This window comes from Gossypium hirsutum, chromosome A13, assembly GCF_007990345.1.
Source record: "Gossypium hirsutum isolate 1008001.06 chromosome A13, Gossypium_hirsutum_v2.1, whole genome shotgun sequence".
Lineage (NCBI taxonomy): Eukaryota > Viridiplantae > Streptophyta > Magnoliopsida > Malvales > Malvaceae > Gossypium > Gossypium hirsutum.
Genome location: NC_053436.1, coordinates 110,791,171 through 110,812,305, shown reverse-complemented (window position 1 = coordinate 110,812,305; position 21,135 = coordinate 110,791,171). Strand labels below are relative to the sequence as shown.

Genomic DNA, 21,135 nt, shown 5'->3' with positions numbered 1-21,135 from the left:
CACGAGGAGAAAATTTTGATGTCACAAATAATATTCAAATAATATCACATATATTTTTTAAAATATTATTTAAGATAACGTTAGAAAGACATATGTTAACCATTTAACAATGCTTGTAAAGACTATTCAACTCTGAATATATATATTTTTTATTTATTTGAAAACATATTTTAAAGGCATATTTAATTAAAATTATATTTCACTACTTTTAATTTTTTTTTACCCCAAATTATTACCTATGGAAACAATAACATGACACTTTATTACTGTTGAAATAAAAAAGATAAATTATACCTAAAGTCATTAAACGATTAATAAATCATCCCGAACCCTCAAACTCGAAACTAGTTTTCTCTCCATTATGTTTGCTTGCTGTCATCTTCGACTCCGACTCCGTTGTGTTTTAGTGCTTTCAGCTTTCTGTAGCCTTTATCGGTACCGAATATCCTGAGAATACAGGGCGGTCACTGCTGATTAGTATGTATATTAACAGAAAAATGATCTCCGGAGGATAATAAAGTCCGAACCCAGAGGGCTATTATGAGAATCAAGATCGGTTTCGAATGACAACAGATAAAATTTGAAGGGTACGTCAAAATTACAGACGGTGCCATGTACATGAAGGATTCTAACAACGCATACATTCATCGCAAAACTTTCTTACGAGATTATTGACATCCAAATTGACAAACCTTTGACGGTGTATCAGATGCTAGAAAGTCGGTTTAACATTTGAACGACGTGAAGAAATTCCTAGTGAGTAGTGATCGAGTGCTTCATGTACATGCATCATGCACAAGTGTCGGACAATGGTACTTCAAGAAAAACATATTGGCAATCACAATAACCTACAACCGGTAAAAGGATCATGATAGTTTTTGTATTTGGAGTTAGATTGCATTTTGTCTCCTTTACTCAAGAAATGAGCAAATTAGCCATTGTATATTTAGATCAAAGAGCAAACTAGTCCTTTCTGTTAAAAGTTTCATCTATTTCTACTATTAAAAATTAGCGTAGCTGTCGAAATAGCCAGTTATATGTGGCATGCCACATTTAAATCATACTAATGTATAGGGATACTGTAAAAATGGATGGAATTTTCAATAGCAAGACTAATTTACTTTTTAATTTAATGTAAAGGAATTACTGTGCCCTTTTTAGTAGAGGGGGTAAAATGCAATCCAACTCCTAATACAAGGGCTTCTATAGTACTTTTACCCCTACAATCTGACCATTGAAAGCATACTAATGATTCGAAAAATAAATCCAAACTCACCAGTCCATGTAAATGAAAGTGGATGAGTAGTTGCCAGATTTCGTGTAAAGCAAACGATGATGATAGTCATGAAAATCAGCACTGGAAAAGTGAAAAATATGAACAATTACTTCATGGCCGATGAGTTAAAATAAAAAACAATAGAACTACGCACACTCGTGAAGAAGCAAAGTGACAAGTGAACACGGAACTCACCCCCCATATAAAGGAAGAAAGTTCGAGAGGCTCCATGGAAAATGGTAACCACAATGTGCCTCAACTGTCTCGAGGACTCTAAGAACCATCCACAACCAGAGAGTAATCAGATGTGGGCCGGTGATGGCAGGACCAACAATTGTGGCAAAGCCAAGGAACAATATCTCAGCTGGGTGAGCATATTCCGATGTCAGTCCGAATGGTGTTGCATATCTGTGTAGTTTATAAGATTATCCGATTAGTACATGCGGAAGAACCTAGAACGAACAACATTGCTCGTAGTTTTAAATAGTATAACCATCTAATGCTCGGACTTACTCATGATGGACACTGTGTACATGCTTGTACAGCCATTTTGTATGTAAAACACGATGTCCCCAGTAAAACACAAAATCCTCCAGAATGAAGTAGAATATTATCTGAGTTAGAACCACTTTCCTATGAAACCAAAAAAGGATGCAAAAAATTAGAGCTTCAAAAACAGAGAATTTAATTTCATGCAGGCAAATCTATAGAGGCCCCTATAATAGGAGTCAAATTGCATTTTGCCCCCTCTACACAAAAAATGGGCAAATTAGTCCCTGAACGATAGACCAAAGACCAAACTGGTTCTTTTATTGAAAATTCCATCCATTTTTACTATTAAAAACTGGTCTCTATATGTCAACATGACATACACGTAGCACATCACATCAATGTCTAGTTATTCTGTCAGATACGCCAGTTTTGAACAGTACAAATAAATGAAGATTTTAACAGAAAGGACTACATTGCTCTTTGATCTAATGTAGAAGGACTAATTTGCCTATTTTTTGTGTAGAGAGGACAAAATGCAATTTGACTCCTATTATAGGAGCCTCTATGGTACTTTTACCTTCGGAGAAGTAATATAATTCACGATATTATGATCGAAGGGTGTAAGAATCAAGGAAAATATAAAGGCTCTAGCATATAAAGAACCTGAAAATACCAGGATGGCAATGGTAGACTACTTCTCATGCCCATGCATCTGAAGACGGGATACGAGACAATCATAAGCGGTAAATTGACGCTAAAATGATACAAAAGAAGGCGAGTGATACATTTTTCTTGAGCAGTAGGGGTATTGTTTTTTGTCTGCGTAGAAACACAAATTACAAACGAAACTAATTTATTATGAATTAGATAAAAACGAAAGATGTTTTTCCATCACGAACAACCCTTCACTCCCCCTTGCCGGTTTCTATGCTAAAAAAATAATAACCATCGACAATGATAGCAGCAAAGAAGATGGAGTGAACCTGAATCTTGTATTTGCTTAGCAATCCAGCTCTTTCAAGATATATAAATGGAAGCCCAGATAAGAAGAAAACACTTTCATGAAGAAGGAAACTTCCCATACTAGCTAGTTGGAAGTCGCTGAAATGCGTGATCAGATACTGCACAGTAAACAAAGAACATTTTTCAAACTAATTAGTAGAACTACGTGTCAAAAGGTGGAATCAATAAGCAAAACTAGACAAATTCGCGCTTCAAACGATTGAAAGAAAAATCAAAGATTCATCAAAGATCCTTCGATGTAGACCAAATAAAATTAAGATCTAAATAATCACAACGAAGAAACACATATTCAGTGGCTAATCAATGGCATTAAAATATATGTTGCTCTGAGTCTTCATTTTTCATGAATTACCTATGTCTAACACTCGTGTCCGTCACACAGATATGAGGATATCACTTCCAATGATCCTTCAAATACATGAAAAAACTTAGAAAAAAAACTAACCATACTTGTGCCAGATACATACCCATTTGACACTCACACCCAAGTCCAGAGTAACATAGATTAAAACTATATAATGATATCATACACATATATGTATATAACAAGAAAAAAATGGCGAATCAGTGACTTGGACTCAAACCCCAAACCAAGGTCCATTCTGCAGCTACATCATCCCAGTTATGTTAACCCACAAAAGTATATGATTCAAACTGAATATGTATACGTATATAACAAAAAAAAAAGGTGAATCAGTGACTTGGAATCAAAACCCAAATCAATATCCATTCTGCAGCTACCATCATCCCAATTACGTAAACCACAACGGTATATTATTCAAACTATGTATGTATGCATGCATGTATGTGTATATAATAAAAATATATGGTAAATCAGTGACTTGGAATCAAAACCCAAATTATTATCCATTCTGCAGCTACCATCATCCCAATTATGTAAACCACAACAGTGTATTATTCAAACAAACCATAACAGTATATTATTCAAATTATGTATGTATGTATGTATATTCAAACTATGGTGGCATAATGAATTTCAGTTTATAACAGAGAAGAAACACTGCATAATAATATTTAAACAAATCTTAGCATTGTAAACATCAACATCCATCATCTATCTACCATCTACATTTACTTTGAATGTCACCCTCCAAAAAAACAGCCAAAACAAACAAACAAATAAATAAAATCTAAAATTTTCAAATCAAATATAATCAGAAACTAATCAACCCCTAAACCTTGAAATTGAACTAAGTTAATCCCAAGACCACATAAACCCCAGCAAAAACAGATCCACAATAAAGCAAATGAGCGAAAAGAAAAGACAGAAGTTTTTACCAGCCAACCAGATTCAATGATGGAAGCCATGAGAGTGATGCTTGGAAGTGACAAGCAAAACACTGAGAATCCAAAATGGGTTTTTAATTAAAAAATTAAATCCTTGCGGGAGAGAGAAAAACAGAGAGAGATAGAGAGACAGGTATAGATACAGAGAGTGAATATAGAGTGCGAGTAAATAAAGACCACTAGATGTATTGCCGTATAGTCTGTCTAATGGAATCAGGGCTTTCTACATGGACTTTTTGGGGTATAATGCAAAGTTTAATTCTTAACTTCTACATTTTTTTCAATTTAATCCTTTTTATTTTTTGATAAAATTTTGACCTTAAATCCTAAAAAAAACAAATCTGACCATTAATCTTTTAAAAAGAATTTTATGATTAAATCATTTTTTAAGGTCTAAACTTGGTAATTACGCTCATATTGGAGTCTGAACTTTTTTTGACCAAGTTAGACCCTAAATTTGACAATTGACCCCACATTTAGGCCTAAAATAGGCACATGTTTCCACATTAATTCTTAATATTTTCTTTAAAACCCTAAAGTTCATGTTTTAATATGGGAATATTTGTCAAGTTTAAGAATTAACTTGAACAAAAAAAATTTCAAATCCTAAAATGAGAATAATTGTCAAGTTCAAAACCTAATTTAAAAGTCAAAATGTAATTTATTGAAGCCAACCTAACTTACCATCAAGGCCCAGTGCTGCTTGGTACATATTGCTTTAGTATTAACTAGAGTATTAATAATCCGCATTGAGTATTAATAAGAGTTAGGTGCAGCATTAAATATAACTTTATTACGTGAGATAACCACAAATTCTAAGTAAAAATTAATATTAAGTAATTTTAAATTTTAAAATATTAAAATTTAATTTAAATTTTTTAAAGTCAAAATGTAATTTTTATCATTTTCATTATTTATAGAAGTTACAAATTCTAAAGACTATAGGAGAAATTGTTTTTCCCCTTTATGGGGTTGTGCTCTAGTTTTGCCTCTATATTTGATAGTTACATTTAAGGTTTTACAAAATTCAAAATCAAGTCGGATTATACATAAGGGCGAAGTCAAAATAAATTTTTAGGCGGGGTTGAATGAAATTTTAATTTTTATAATCTATATATTTATAATTTTTAAAGGATTAAATCGAATATTTATAATTTTAGAGAGGGCTAAAGTATACTTTTATCTTTACTAATTTAAAATTTTAAAAGAAAATTAAGGGCTTAAATATAAATTTTTCATTTTTAGGGGGGCCAGAGCCACTGCCAACTACCCTGCATCCGCCTCTGATCATACACCAAAACAAAAAGTAAACTTAGTGCATAATTTTTTTTCTCTATAACTCGAACCCAAAATTTTATTTAAAAGAACATTAAACTTATTATCATTTGATCCGATAATTTAAATTAATATTTTTTCTTTATACATTAATAGTGAGCTATAATCTTACATTTTTTATTTGTGATTAAATGAATAAGTTGTAAAAAAATATTGGTTTCAAGTTGTCATAAAATTATATTTGGAATATTTTATATGTTTATATAACACTATAAAAAGAGAGTTTTGACCAAAATGTAACTAAGTGGTGAAGGGGAGAACTGGAGGAGTTTTCAACTTTAAAAAGGTCATAATTTTTAAAACCTCATTATTAAATATTAAAATTAACATTATATAAAATATGATTTTAAATTTTCTAAAGGGACTAAATTTATAATTTATCATATTTGGAGGCCCTGCCCCTTGTATCTAATTGAAAGTACATAGCTTTTGAAATTACTAAAATATGTTTCAATAAATAGACAAAATATTATTTTGTTTTCTAATGCATGCAATAAATTATAATCTTATTTTTTATTTGCCAACTCTTAATTATTTAAGTAATGATGATTAGATGTAGATTGATAGGAGGATTAATTTAAATTTTTTTGGATTGGTGTTAAATTGATATTTTTTTCCCTTAAAAAGTGGTCAAAATCATATAAATATATCGATAGTAGTATGATGGAATTGTGTCTAATACATCAGTTGTTTAACTGGAGCTGGAGGGTACGTATTCGTCATGTTCCAAGAACCCAGAACGAAATTGCGAACCATTTGATCAAGTATTCTGTTACAAGGTTCACAGGATTACATTTTTTTTGCAAAGCCACATCCTTCAATGCGGGATCTAAATGCTGACTGATTATAATGTTTTTATTATGTTTTAATTTGATTATAATAGTGTAATCGCTTAATACTAAAATGCTTTTTAATTAAATTAATATTTTCCCTTTATTTTAGTTGAGTTTCACAGTGTGTATTATTTTATTTTATTTTATTTTGATTGTTGATTATAATTATTCGGACTATATTGATGGCGATTATAATTATAACTTTTAAAAATTAAAATTATACTTCAAAAAACTCGTTGTATTATATCCGCTAACAAGGTTGAAAAACTATCGAGTGTTTTTCTTATTAGTTATATATATATATGTATATATAAAGAGATAAAATAACATTTAGTCCTTGAATTTAGAAATTTTTCTAAATTTAATCCCTAAATTTTGATTTAATTAAGTGCGATAATGTAACATTCTGAAATTGGAATATATCATCACACTTTAAAGGTTTTCAAATTTAACGGTCAAATTTGAAAAGAAATTGTAAAGTTTCAGGACTAATGCGAATAAAAAAATTTAAAGACGAATATGAGAAAATTAACTGAGTTAAAGGACTAAAAATAGTTTTATATCCCTATTTTTAAATATGAATTATTATTTGAGTGGAGTTTTTAAATTCTATAAATGGAATTAATAAATCTACATATATTACGTTAATTTTATTTTTTTTAAAATACTAATTTAAATCGTATGTTATTATTCCTTTCTAATACAATTAATTAAAAAAAGGTACCAGAAAACATCATTTTTGTTTTCATTAAACATAAACATCACGCGTTTGGAGCCTAAAACTTACTTATTTTGAAAGTATACAATTACGTCCTAGACTTGTGTCGGATTGAATATAGATCTTCATAGTGCTCAAATTTTAATTTTGGTCCATCTAATTTTATAATTTTGATTTTAGTCCAAATAATTAGCGCTTAATTAATTCATTAAAACACTGACAATTTTTTAACTTAAAAAAAATACCCTTCCAAATGTAAAAAATTGTGTCAAGTCAATGAGTTTAGAAAGAATTTTTTAAGAAAGAAAATCATGTTTTTATTTAGATTGATTAATGAAATATAAAATTTGGGTGACCAAAATGAATTTTTAATTAAAAAAGAAATCCTTGTGAGAGTGAGAGTGAGAGAGACATGAAAGGATTAAATTGGAAAGTATTAATACTCTTTTTTTTTTTTAAATAATCATAAGATAACGATTTTTTTTCTTAAATTGGTAGTATGATTTGATTGGAAGCTATCAATATCTATTTTTGACTTCTTTTATTATTTCTATTGAAAAAAAACAAAACTAAAAAACGTCATTTCCTTTTCAATTATCAGAACCATCACACATATGGAACCTAGAACTTACTTATTTTCAAAGTTTTCAATTACGTCTTGGACTTGTGTTACATCGAATTTGGTTTTTATATTTGGTCAAATTTTGATTTTAGTCCCTCTACAATACCCAAATTTGAAAATGTGGTAATTATTTTCACCAACCAATGGTCTTATAAATTATTTCAATTTTATCAGGGTAAACTACACTAGTAGTCATCTAACACCTAACTATTAGTAAATTTCTTGTTTGGTTACCCAATTATTCAATTTTCTTTTTCTATCACCAACTGGCTGATGGTGATAGCTTTTAAAATGAACATAATTTTTTTATTTAACGGTCAACATTTATAAGGTTAAATCACACTCAATGTTACTAAATTATTAGTAAGTTTAAGTTCTGACCATTCAACTTCAAAAAATTACAAAATGGTCATTGAACTATTCGAAAGTTTTCATTTAAATCATTGAGCTATCCCGAAGTTTTTATTTAAGTCATTTGTTGTTAAGGGTTTTTTTTTTGTTGAAAAAATCCAACTAGCAAACTCCAAGCGACGACAATTGGTACAGTGGATCAATACCCATTGACAAGTAGAACATACCTTAAATCCAAGTCAATTTGATGATTAGAATGGAAGGTCAAATAAGAAAGTTGTTTGGATTTTGGTTCACAAATTTGTGATGTTCAAAGATGTTTAATGAAAAAAAAACTAAATTATAATTTATCAATGAAATTTTACTTGTCAATACATGAAAAATTTTTAACCGATCTGATATCGTTCTAAAAAATTTTATATATTAATATTTATTGAAACATAAAACAAATAATTAGATAAATTGATATAAGTGGATTTCTTCCATATATATATATGTGCGTGTGTGTATCCAAGGGCGAAGCTAAAAAATTTTTTAGATAAGCTGACAGAAGTTATATGTTTTTATGAGAACTAAAATGCAATTTCATCATTGTATTGACTTATATCTTCATGGTCCTGTTAATGACTAAAAAAGATTAAATTGAATAGTTGGGTCATCATTTTATAATTTTTCATAGTTAGATTATCATAAAAAATATTAATAATTGAGTGACCATTTTATAATTTTTTATAGTTGTTATTTACTAATAGTTGGATTAAATTTACACTAAATTAGTTGAATTTTATTAATGATTAGTGGAATTTAGATTCCACAAAAAAATTTATTAATAAAAAAAACCTAATATGTCTAGATACTTAAAAATTAAAATATCCCAAAAAGAAAACCTAAATTAAAAATAAAGTTATAATTCTCAAAAAAAAGAAGAATATCTAATTGGTTCTTGGATCGGCCCATTCAACCCTCAATATGAGACTATCATATCCATAACCATTTAGCTTCAATACCGCTCTTTCGGCATCTTCCTTCTTCACAAAATTGACGTAACCAAATCCCCTACACATCCCGGTTTTCCGATCAATCCCCACGTGAACCCGGCTCACCGGACCGAACGGTGCGACAAGTTCACGCAAATCGGATTCCATAGCATCCTCCGAGAGGTTAGTGAACCGAATAGTATTCTCCTCGTCCCTGTGTTTCATATCGGTTCCGTTTCTCTTCGCTCCGGCGCCTCTCTTACTTGGAGGAACGTAGGCAGTCTTGCCGGAACTGGTTTCAGATGCCGGAGGTTTGTCGACGGTTCCATTGGCTGGTGGTGGAGCTTGATCCTTGTACGGACACCTCGCAGTCCAGTGATCGCCTTTTTTGCCGCATGTTCTACACAGCATGAGAACGGCACCGTTTTTGGCTTGTTGAGCTAAAGAATGTTCGGCAGCAACCTTTGGTTCTTCTACTTTGCTACCTATAAGTAGTTTCAAGGATATTTAAGAATAAATGTTTAAATTTAAATTTCATCCACTATTTTACAAAAATTTATAAATTAATCCCTATATACTAAATTGTCAAATTTTATTTATAGTATTTCTCACAGAAATTGAGAAATTAGTTCAAATATTCTAATTTGTCAAATTTTAATTATCGTATACAATGAAAATTAGGAAATTAATTTGATTAAGTCGGTTTTCTCAATTAAAATATGGCTATATATAAAATATAAATATATTTTAAATAATTTAAATATAATCAATTCTTTCTTCAGTTCGGTTCCGTGAATTCAAAAACTATAATAGGTTAAATTAATCAATTAAATTAAGGTCAAAATCGATCAATCCGTCCCACCCGATTAAATCAAAACTGAATGGGTTTATTTTTGGGTTTTTTTTATTAAAACCGAAAATTACTCCCCCTAAAAGTGACTAATTTTCAAAACTCTATTAGGGACCGGTTCATAATTAAACCTAAAACAATCAAATTCATATCAAAATAAACCGAGAGAAAAAGAAACGAACCGCGTCGTTCAAGGGAGATTTCTTCAGTAGAAACCATAGTGAGTCGGCTATCATCATCTTCATCACCCATAGCACTTCCAAATTTAGCCCAAGACCTTCGCTCCAATATCCGTTCCTTGCTTGGAGAATCGACGGCCATTTTTCGGACTCGGATCGTCGTCGTGACTCTGACTTGTTTCCCTTCTTCGTTGAACTTATACTCAATCACCTTCTTGATCCCGTTCTTGTCGGGGCCGATTACTTCCTTCGGTGGTAATAAGTAAGTCAAATCCTCGGCGTCGTTATCTTCAATATCCGCCCATCGGAACTTTGTTTGCTTGGTAGCTTCAGTTGCCATCGAAGAATAGTAATAAAAATTTCAAGCTTTTTACTATGGCGGGAAAGGTGTCAAAAAAAAAAAAAAGCAGACGGTAATAGTAACTAGAGAGTATTTTTAGTGTAACTTTTATTTTTATTTATATTTTTTAACTTCAAGATGCTTTATATAATGCTGTAAAAATCCTAATCCAATTTGGAGTCATTAGGAAATTAAAAAAAAAAATCCTAATTCGATTTGAGTTAGTATGGCTTATTTTAATAATACATAAAGATGGATAATATTAAGGATGTTAAAATATGTTATAAGTCCTTACACTTTTTAAAAATTTAAAATTTAGTCTTTATACTTTTAGGAATCTCTTTATTTTTTTAGATTTCAAAATTTAGGTCTAATTGTTAATATAATTAATTTTTTTGTTAAATTTATTAATGTGACATTTTGAAATAAAAAATATTCACTTAGTAGTCATGTAACTAAAAATGACATTATAATGAACATGAATTTTAAAAAATAATCTTAAAAATGTTAACAGATAGACTTGAATTTAAAAAAAAATAGGGCTAAATTCCAATAAACAAAAGTAGAAGGATTTAATTCTAAATTTGTGATGACTATACAAACTTATGGCATATTGTATGTTAAACAATAATGGATAAATTTTGTTTTTAGTTTTTGTTTTATGTGTAAGTTATGCATTTAGTTATCGTATTTAATTTGGTCACTTTTAGTCATTGTACGTTTTGAATTTTGAACTGAATTGTAATTGTTAAATTCATTACATTTTGTTATTTTAACTTTAGAAAAGTACGAAAATTAAAAGTGACCAAATTAGTCCATAACTTATGCATAATATAGGGGACTAATTGGAGAATTTGACCTAACTTTTAAGTTAAAATTTGGATAAAGCAATATTTAGTCTTTGAGTTTTGTATTTTTTCCAATTTGGCCCTTGAAATTGGATTGTATTAATAGTAAAATGACGTGAACTCTGAAATTGTGCCATGTCATCATCTAAAAATTAAAAAAAAAATCAAGTTATGATGTGGCGCAATCTTATAATGTCGCATCATCCTACCTTAATAGAAGATAAGTTTAAAGACCAAATTGGACAAAGCTACCAACTTTTGGAATTAATGTCAACAATGAAAATGTTCAAAGACCAAGATGAAAATACCATTCAAAAAAGTCTTAATCGGTTTCGAATTGGTCATATTATAAGAAAAAAAAAAAGTGTTTCAACTCAAGTTCTAACCAGGGACCTTTGGTGTGTGAGACTAACATGATAACCAACTACACCACCCAAACATCGGTCGAGATACTTGTGACTGTTAAAATTATTTTTATTTGTATTTTCTTTGATGAATAATATAAATAAAAAACTTTTTCTATTTTCCAATTTGTGATATTAGATTAATATTATTTCTTAAGTTTTTTTTTAATTTGGTACTTAAGGTTAGTTTTAATGATCAGTTTGGTACTTAGATCAAATGGAATTGTATAACTCAATGAATATTTGACATGTATGCCCAGGTAAAAAATATAGATACTTAATTGAGACAAAAAAAGCCTAGAGTACCAAATTGAATGTTAATGCCAAACTCTCATATACTTAACTAGGACAAAAATATATATATCAAATTGAGAAAACTCAGTTACCAAAGTGAACATTGAATTCAGACTTAGAAACCAAATTGAGACAAAAAAAACTCAAGTATGAAATTGAACATTGGAGCCAAACTCAAGACTGAATTTTAAAATTTGAAAAGTCTGGAGACTGAACACCAAACTAAAACATAAGGACTAAATCCATTTTGTATAGCCAATGAATGTTTAACACGTGTACTCTAGTAAAAAACAACATAGATACTTTATTGGGAAAAAAGGCTAAAGTACCAAATTGAACATTAAAGTCAAACTTAAGTACTTATTGGGAAAAAAAGAAACTGAAGTATCAAATTGAAAAAAACTTAGGTACCAAAGTGAACATTGAATCCAAACTCAAGTGCTAGACTGGGATAAAAGAACTTAGGTGCCAATTTGAAACATTAAAGCAAAACTTAATACTGGAATTTCAAAAATTGAAAAGCCTGAAGAATGAAAATGATCAAACTAAAGTATAATGACTAAATCCAAGTCGTATAACCCAATGAATGTTTGACATGTGTGCTCTAGTAAAAAGTCATATATACTTAATTTGGACAAAAAAATCTCAAGTATCAAATTAAAAAGCTTAGGTACCAAAGTGATTATTGAATCTAAACTTAAGTACAAATTAGGACAAAAAAAATTAGGTACAAAATTGAATATTGAAGCCAAACTCAAGACTAAAATTTTAAAATTTGAAAAGTCTAGAGACGAAAAATGATCAAAAGTATAAAGGCAAAATCCATAACTTATACGTAATACAAGGACTATTTGCAGAATTTAACCTAAAATCTAAGTAAAAAAAAAAGTATGAGCCGGGTTCAAACCGGGGATCTCTAGTGTGTGAGACTAGCGTGATAACCAACTACACCACCCAGACACCAATTCAAATGCTTCTAGTCGGTTAAATAATTTTGTAGGGATATATATATAATCTCTGCGCTTCAACGAAAATAATATCAAAATTAAGAACAATTTTTTCTTTGAAATTTCTTTTTCTATTTTATTTTCATGTGGACGCTCATCGTGCTTCACTCGATCAACAAACGGTAAAGATAATTTGATTAATAGTGTTTATAGATTTGTAATCTTTTTAGAAATTTGAATAATATTTAATGCAAATTTGATAGTGTTTATTGATTTTTGATTTCTCCTAGTGTTTTGTTTATTGTTGTTGGCGATGATTTTGAATAGCTAATGGAGATTTCGAAAGAGAGAGGCGCAAAAAGAATTTGCGAAGCTTCTTCTGGATCTGATCTTGTACCAAAGCTCCGATATCAATTTCTCATGTTTGTTCCATATTTTCTAATTTATTCATAATTTGAGTTTTTCCTTAAAAAAAAAAATTATGCTTGTAGATATTCCGGTCATGAAGAAATCAGAGCAATCGACTCTCCGAGGTATTTTTTAGTCATAATTTTTCCGAATCGGTTATTTTTATTCAAATGTGGAATTTGTTTAAGTTATTTGCTGAAAAGAACTATGTAAACTTTTTTAAAATTTTATACAGTAATCTGTTTGGATATTGCAGGAATTTATTTATTTATTGATTGACTGATTTTTTGCCTGTGCTGCCTGAAGTTTGATTACTAATTCTTCACTGTCATCGAAGCTTAACATTCAAATTCTCATGTATAATTCAATGTGGAAAAATATAGCGAATTCTTTTAATCTGTTTCAACAAATTATGGGCCTTTTGAATTATAATTTTTTAGCATATTATTATAGTAAACATATAACTGGTAGTGCATGCGAATGTTGGTGATTTAGCATCTCAGCTACAGGACTTTTGCAGAAGAAAAAAAATGCAGAATTAATTGAAAACAACAAGATATTATACTTGAAGGTATTGTAATGGTGTTATTTTTGGGCATTATATTGGAAATAAGAGGTAAAAGAAGCTATTGGGAACCTGCAAATATGTGATGAATTTGTTGTTATTTCTCATGATTCAGCTTCAAGCAAAGGAAATTGTTGATACAGATTTCGGGTATGGCGGTCGGAGGCAGTTGACTGAGAGGTAGAGCTTTAATGGAATAGTAATGAAGGTTACTTGGTTTTGGTGGGAAGGAGTGGAGTTGCTTGGCCTCTTTTATCGGGGTCCTACTTTATGTCATGAGAGAGCCACGAGTCACACTGTGATTGAGTCTAGATGAGCAGGTGGACTGTACTGATAGGTCTAAGTAGAGTGACTTTACAGTGAGGTGTTTGAGATTTGAGGGGTTTCAACGATGGTTTAAAAAGCTGGTAAACTGGAGCACCTCGAATTTTTTTTTGGATAAATTTCATTAACAGTCACTAAACTTTGGGGTAACTAACAAAACAGTCACCTAGGTTTCATATCAGTCACTCAATTTTTAAAAAATAACAAAACAGTCACTAACGTTATAAAAAAGTGACAAAACAGTCACCGATTAACAGTTTCCGTTAGGGGGTTAACGGGACCACTGATGTGGCAAGTTAACTTGCCACATCGGATGCACACAGTAAATCCCACCCAATTTAAGAAAAATTGAAAAAAGAATAACTTTAATAACAGAGAAGAAGAAGAAGAAGAGACTGTAAAAAAAAATCTTCTTTGCCTCTTCCTCTGTAACCTTTCGCCATTGTTGTCCTGGCAATATCGATCTTTCAATTTCTTGGATTTCCCATGGACTTCATCTCAAAAAAAAAAAATTCTTATCTGTTCAAACAAAATCTTCGCTGCTGGGTTTAAGTCAATGAGTGCTTCTACAAATCTCTACACTTTCTCTGTTTGGTATTACAACATATCTAGAAATAACGCCCTTGTTTGGTCGGCTAATAATTCTCCGCTGACCCAAAATTCGTCTCTTGTCATCGGCCACTGATGGTGTAATTTACCAAATTAACATAGCCAAGAAAAAAGTGATGACAGGCAGGCAACTTGTCGTAGCAGCAGCTAAAGTTGCAGTGGTATAAACAAGGGCGATACCATTGATATCCAAGCTTAAAGTTATCCTGAAATCTAAAATTTCTCAACAGTTGATATGATTTCTTCCACTGTAATGGCTGTGCAAAAACCTTAACAGCATCCATAGCTCTTCCTTCTCTAAGCTTCTTCTTCCTACACAAACTATTCAACAAAGTAGTATAACTCAATGAATCTGGTACAAATCTTTTATTCAACATATCTTCTAGCAAATCTACAGCTCTATTCACTTGACTCTTCTTGCATACCCTTTGCATTAATATCCTATAAGACTCGATATCAGGCATAACACCTCTCTCAAACAATTTTTTGAACAGTTTGTACGCAATACTTAAGTCCCCATTCAAACAAAATGCTCCCATCAAAATGTTGTAAGATTTGGTATTGGGGAAAACACCGTATTTATAGGCAATCTTGAAAAGGTCGAAAACAGGCATGATGAAGTCATGATGAGAAACAAGTAGCTCGAGGATATGATTTAAGTGTCTGTGTAAAGGCTTAACATTGAATTCAAGCATTTTGTAGAACACATTGAGAGCTTTCTGGGATAAATCAGCTTCAGCATAGATTTTGATGAGGTAAGAAAAGAGAGTCGACATAGATTTTGATCGGATTTGAGACGAATGAGAAGGTTGTTGACAAGATAGAAGTGCTTGGAACCACCGAATTTGAGAATGAGGATGAGGAAGGAAGAGTAAGATATCAGTTTCAAGACTCACGTAGGGGAAGCTATTGGCGACAGCGACGGTTGCCGTTGATTTGAAAACTGGACACATCTCTATTTTTTCTCTTCTTCTTCTCCTTCTCTTCTTCTTCTTCTTTTTTTCTCTTTTTAAACCCTAAATTGGTGCTGATAGGGCTGTTAAATTGGTGGTAATCGGCCACCTGGAGACCTTCATCTGCCATGTCACTTTACTGTGACCTCTGTGACGGAAAGGACTGTTTTGTCACTTTTTTAAAGTTGAGTGACTGAAATGAAATTAAAGTGACTATTTTGTCAGCTACCCTAAAGTTGAGTGACTATTGGTGTAATTTACCCTTTATTTTTTTATGGCATTGCTTATTAGTTTTCTCTTTTGCATATTATTACATTTTCTACTGAATATTGTTGGAGGAGCTTCTTAGTGTTCTTTTTCAAGAGAAATCTTCAAAATCTTATTCTTTGAGCATCTGATGAACCCTCAAACAATAAAGGTATTTTATCTGGAATGTCTATGTTGGATATAAAAACTATCTTTCACACAGGATAATTAGAAACCTTGCCACACTTAATTTTCCCATACTCTTTCACACGAATCTAACACCCCCTCCCCCCCATCCACCAACCACCAAATTCGGTATTAGCAAATTTCAAAGAGGTTTATACCTTCTTTTTAAAGAGAATCCTCTTCCATTTCACAGGATGGTAAAAACATTCGAGGAACAGCTGCATGCTATGGCTCTAGCAGTGGAGAGACTTGAACATATCCTTTATTTAGTCGTAAGGTACTAATATATTTCGTTTTCTTTACAAAATATTTGCATTATGTATAAAAAAATAAAAATTAACAGTCTTAAATATAAGACCATATTTAAAATTTATCATTTCAGATTTATTTAATTTTTTATGAACAGTATTTATTTCGGTTGTATCGTAATCTAGGTATATATATATTACATATGTTAAATTATATTGAATCTTATATTTTTACTTTTATTAAAAACATATTTTTCTTACAAAATAATAAATATCATTATAAAAATATTTTCTTTTTATCTTTTTACTAGAAATAAAATGCATTGGATTTCAACTTAAACACCATCGTATTTGATGTCTCAGTTTACCCTTTTTTTAACCACATCATTCACGGCTTTCTTTATCCATTTTCCTACGCCGTTTTGAAGTAAACCTAATACCCAAACATCCAACGTGAAATTCACGCGCGCCGAACGAGATCATTCTAAATCCGAAATCCAGTACAATCCATAGATGTAAGAACAACATATATATCCTTTTAGTACCGATTTAGAAGTTTCCATTCCCGATTAAAGCCATCATCGGCCCTAAGAGCTTTACAGCCCAAAATCTTGTTTTCCGGGAAACTCCACCGATAATCGACGAACTCTCTCTCGATCTCACCTAAGATTCGCCGATAATCGAAAATTTAAAAATAACCCGACAACAACAAAGATGAAGAAAGAAGACACAGTGAAACTCATTAGCGCTGAAGGAATGGAATTCGTTATCGACAAAGAAGCTGCTATGGTTTCTCAAACAATCCGTAACATGCTTACTTCTCCAGGTCTAATTCTTTTTTTTTTTAATTTGATCTTTTGTGGGGGCAATTGAGTTTTTCTGGGTTCTTAATTGTTTATTGATATGAAAGGCCTATTTTTTTTTTAAATTTTGAACTTTGGGTATTGATGATGAAGGTGGTTTCGCTGAGGCGGAGCATGGGGAAGTGACTTTCCCGGAGATAAGTGCTGTGATTCTTGAGAAGATTTGTCAGTATTTTTATTGGTCTCTTCAATATTCCAGGTTTGGTTTTTTTTTATTATAAATTTTCTAGGTTTTGTGAGCTGTTTTTTTTTAATTATTTTTTTATTTTTATGAATTGATGTTTGGTTTGGTTTGATTTTGGGAAGAAATTCCATGGATTGTAGCTTCTGGAGAATCGATATGTTATGGTTTTAGTCCCTCTATTATGATGAAAGTTTGGGATTTTATCCCTCTACTATTTTGTTATTAGTAGGTTCAAATTGATACTACTGTTAGTTGCTTCCATTGAAGTGATGGTGTGAAAATTTTGTATTGTTATTTGATCATACAATCATGGACACATGGATCATATTCAATAAATAATAAATTTTCATGTCAGACGAATGTGAACTGATAATTAGTATGCCAATGAATCTCATAATGTTGTTTTTCTCTAAGAGCTCATTGTCTTGATTATGTTGTAAGTGAATTATCAAAAACAGTGTGTCTAATTATGGTTTTAGTCCCTCTACTATGCTGAAAGTTAGGGATTTGATCCCTCTACTGTTTTGTTATTAGTAGGTTCTAATTGATATCATTGTTAGTTGCTTCCATTAAAGTGTTCATATGAAAATTTTGTACTGTTATTTGATTACACAATCATGGTCACATGGGAATCTAGCCAACCATATTCGACAAATAATAAATTTGCGGGCTAAAATGCTCAAATTGGGACCTATCCTTTAAGGGATTGCTGGCCATAACTTTTAAAATGGTCAAATAAGGGCTTTTCAAATGCCGTAAATCAGGTTTCAGAATTTTTGTTCTTTCCTCTTCAAGTATATTTGATTTAAAGTGCTTTCTAATCTAAACATGTCCGCATTCACTTAATTTTTACAAACTAGGTTGGAGTATGTAAAATGTCCTTATTTGAGCACTTTCATAAAAGTTTGGCCCTTATATGATTATTTTGAAGGGTTTGACCCTTATGTGTGCAACTGTAGAGGTTGTTTCCTGATTTGAGCATTAGCCTAAATTTGCAAATGAGTCAAATGCTTAAAAGTTAAAAGAGAAAAAAAAGAAGAAAGATAAATGGTATGCCAATGAATCTATTATGAGAGTTCTTTTTCTTGATTATGTTCTAAGTGAAATTATCAAATTGTATGGCGGGAAGACTTTTATTGTTCTAATTTAGAACTAAATGTTAAGTGTTTTTAATGATGTCTTTGACTATATTCATAGCGGCTCCTTCTGTTTGATAGGAGTTGTTGTAGTTAAAGTGGAAATCAAAATTACAAACATTTCCTCTCTATGTAAATTTGCATAATGGATTTCTCAGTGATAGCTTAACATACTTATCTGATGATTTATCGTGTTTTCTCGAGATATGAATGAGCCATGATACTTTTCTTTTGAAATATTCCAGTTGTTTCACTTATTGTAGTTGGATTTTCTATGAAAAATATCATCTGAATATAAACGCTAATTTCTAGGTGAATCCAATTCATTTTGGTGTGAAAAATATGGAATTTGCTGTGAGTGTTTTATCATCTTGGAGTGATTGTTTGACGACATTAAATATTTTCCAAAGATAGAAAGTTCTTTGTATATCCTCTTTATGTATGGTGTGGTATTTTAACAACATTGAAATTCTCAACCTCATCGAACTTAGTCACTTATGCAAGAACCATCATTGTTTACTTTTGTTGATTGCTCGAATCAGCTCCATTTCTCTGTGTTTTTAACTTTGAGTTATGTTTACGAGCTCTTCCTGTTTTTGTTTTACGCTATTAAAAACGGTTACGATTTTGTCAGGGGCAAAGAGACTGAGTTCCACATTGAACCCGAACTGACTCTGGAGCTGATGATGGCTGCGAATTATCTCCATACTTAGCCAATTTTCGTATTTTAGGTAAGATCTTCATTTCAACATTGCAAAACTTTTCAATGCACAAATGTCATCACTTGATAAAAGTACCATAGAGGCTCTTGTTTTAGGAGTCAAATTGCATTTTGCCCCCTCTACTCAAAAAATGAGCAACTTAGCTCCTGTATGTTAGATCAAAGAGTAAATTGGTCTTTCTTTTAAAAATTTCATCCATTTCTACTGTTAAAAACTAGTCCTTGAATGTAAGTATGTGGCACATCACGTGTCACTACTTGGTTATTCTATTAACCATGCCAATTTTTAACAATAGAAATGGGTGAAATTTTTAACAGAAAGGATCAATTTGCTCTTTGATCTAACATACAGGGACTAATTTGCTCATTTTCTGAGTAAAGGGGGGCAAAATGCAATCTTACTCTTAGTACAGGGGCCTTCATGGTACATTTACCTCATCAGTTTTTATTGTTTTTTCGTATTCTGGTCTTTGAATTCAGCAATAAATTGGTAACTATTATTTCCGTGTTTCAGCCATTTTTCTCTTTTGTGCAACTCCAGGTCTGTTTTCTTGCCCGAGAGGAGTATGTATGTCGCGTGCTTTTTAGCTTCTCTGCTCCAATGCATAGTGGTATATTTATGATTATCTTATGTGATTGTTTTGACTTAGAACATAGACTTATATGTAGGTAAATGAATGCACTTATTGTGAGACTTATGATTGATTCTAATACACCAAAATAACTCGAACACGGTTTTAGAACGAGACTGTTTATTCAATGTTAATCGGATATCTTTCCTTGCACGATTATATCCTCATGTTTTGTCCGTAAGACACCTTTATGATGCAAGGTTCCCACACCTAGCACTTTGAAACCTTTTTTTTTTTTATTATAAACCTTCCAACACAATCGCGATATGATGCATGACCTAGTTGGTGCTTGGATTATGGGGTAAGCGTTTTGAAAGGCTATGTTACTCCGACTTTTCATTTTTCTTGAAGTTTCTATGTCGGACATATATGGATATGGGCGCCGTTAAGATCCTTCAAAGAACCCTCCAAATACACAGAAATCTTGAATATACTCATGTTCTGACACACTGAGTTTGAGTAATATATTTGAAAGGTTCTTGAAGGTGGAGCAACTTTGTGCTAATGATCTTTACGGAATATCTGAAATAGGCATTGTTTTTGAATCTTTTCGTATGATTTTTCGATATTAAAGAAGCTGCGGCATAGAAGGGTTCCAACGAGGGGATCGAATCCCAATCTTGCTAGATGTTACCTTTTAAAGAGTTAGGTTTCGGGATTAGAATATTTTTGTATGATGATTGTTGAAAGAAATCGATAGAGTTTGAGATAACAGTTGAAGATGTTCTTTGATATTGCATGAATTATGATGAATAAGCCTAGCCCAAGTTTGAAAGTAAAATAAAAATGTGGATTATGATGGTTAAAACATGACACAATGCGATTGCAAAATGAACACAAAAAACATGTCAAAATCTAAATAAAAGAAATACATCAAAAGTCATATAAATATAATATCTTAAAATGGTTATAAATTTTAGAGGTGAGCTTAGTTTGGTTTAATCGGATTAGGTTTGTTAAAATTTTTCAACCGTTTTTCGTACTAACTTTGTGTATTGAGATTTCTAACTTTTACAAAATATTAAAAATTATAAGTTTTTTTTTATCTTATTTAGAGTATTTATTTTTACATTGTTGGAACAATGGTAAGGCATATTTCATTAACAAGAGAGATCTAGATTTAAACTTTGGAGACGATATTATTAAGAGGAATAGACATAAATTCTGAATATGAATTATAAAATGGATATGAAAATATAAAATATATTTATTTTTACTTCTTTAAATAGAAAGGTAAACACGCTTTAGCATGCTTGAATTGAC

The 21,135-nt window shown here is 31.1% G+C and overlaps 4 protein-coding genes across 5 annotated transcripts; 1 reads left to right on the top strand and 3 right to left on the bottom strand.

The window, feature by feature from the left end:
• Window positions 1-125: 125 nt before the first annotated feature.
• Window positions 126-4,289, bottom strand: LOC107944828 (methylsterol monooxygenase 2-2). The gene is made up of 7 exons (XM_041085934.1): window positions 4,091-4,289; window positions 2,752-2,889; window positions 2,442-2,587; window positions 1,790-1,909; window positions 1,472-1,684; window positions 1,277-1,357; window positions 126-447 (listed from the first exon to the last, which is right to left on the bottom strand). The coding sequence occupies exons 1-7, from the start codon at window positions 4,118-4,120 to the stop codon at window positions 360-362; spliced, it is 816 nt and encodes a 271-aa protein (XP_040941868.1). The 5' UTR covers window positions 4,121-4,289; the 3' UTR covers window positions 126-359.
• A 4,479-nt stretch (window positions 4,290-8,768) lies between these two features.
• On the bottom strand, window positions 8,769-10,420 carry LOC107952990 (eukaryotic translation initiation factor 3 subunit G). Its single transcript, XM_016888214.2, has 2 exons — window positions 9,968-10,420; window positions 8,769-9,420 (listed from the first exon to the last, which is right to left on the bottom strand). Exons 1-2 carry the CDS (start codon window positions 10,302-10,304, stop codon window positions 8,891-8,893), a joined length of 867 nt encoding a protein of 288 aa, XP_016743703.2. The 5' UTR covers window positions 10,305-10,420; the 3' UTR covers window positions 8,769-8,890.
• A 4,345-nt stretch (window positions 10,421-14,765) lies between these two features.
• Window positions 14,766-15,656, bottom strand: LOC107943611 (pentatricopeptide repeat-containing protein At4g01400, mitochondrial-like). The gene has a single exon (XM_016877384.1). It carries the CDS (start codon window positions 15,654-15,656, stop codon window positions 14,766-14,768), a length of 891 nt encoding a protein of 296 aa, XP_016732873.1.
• A 490-nt stretch (window positions 15,657-16,146) lies between these two features.
• Window positions 16,147-20,031, top strand: LOC107943614 (elongin-C). Of its 2 annotated transcripts, XM_041085931.1 has the most exons (5): window positions 16,147-16,365; window positions 16,700-17,162; window positions 17,293-17,398; window positions 19,154-19,250; window positions 19,782-20,031. In XM_041085931.1, the coding sequence occupies exons 2-4, from the start codon at window positions 17,051-17,053 to the stop codon at window positions 19,230-19,232; spliced, it is 297 nt and encodes a 98-aa protein (XP_040941865.1). In that variant the 5' UTR covers window positions 16,147-16,365; window positions 16,700-17,050; the 3' UTR covers window positions 19,233-19,250; window positions 19,782-20,031. The 2 variants fall into 2 exon arrangements, with proteins under 2 accessions (XP_040941865.1, XP_040941866.1); XM_041085932.1 differs by lacking the exon at window positions 16,147-16,365 and having other exon boundaries at window positions 16,682-17,162; window positions 19,755-20,031.
• Window positions 20,032-21,135: the final 1,104 nt, after the last annotated feature.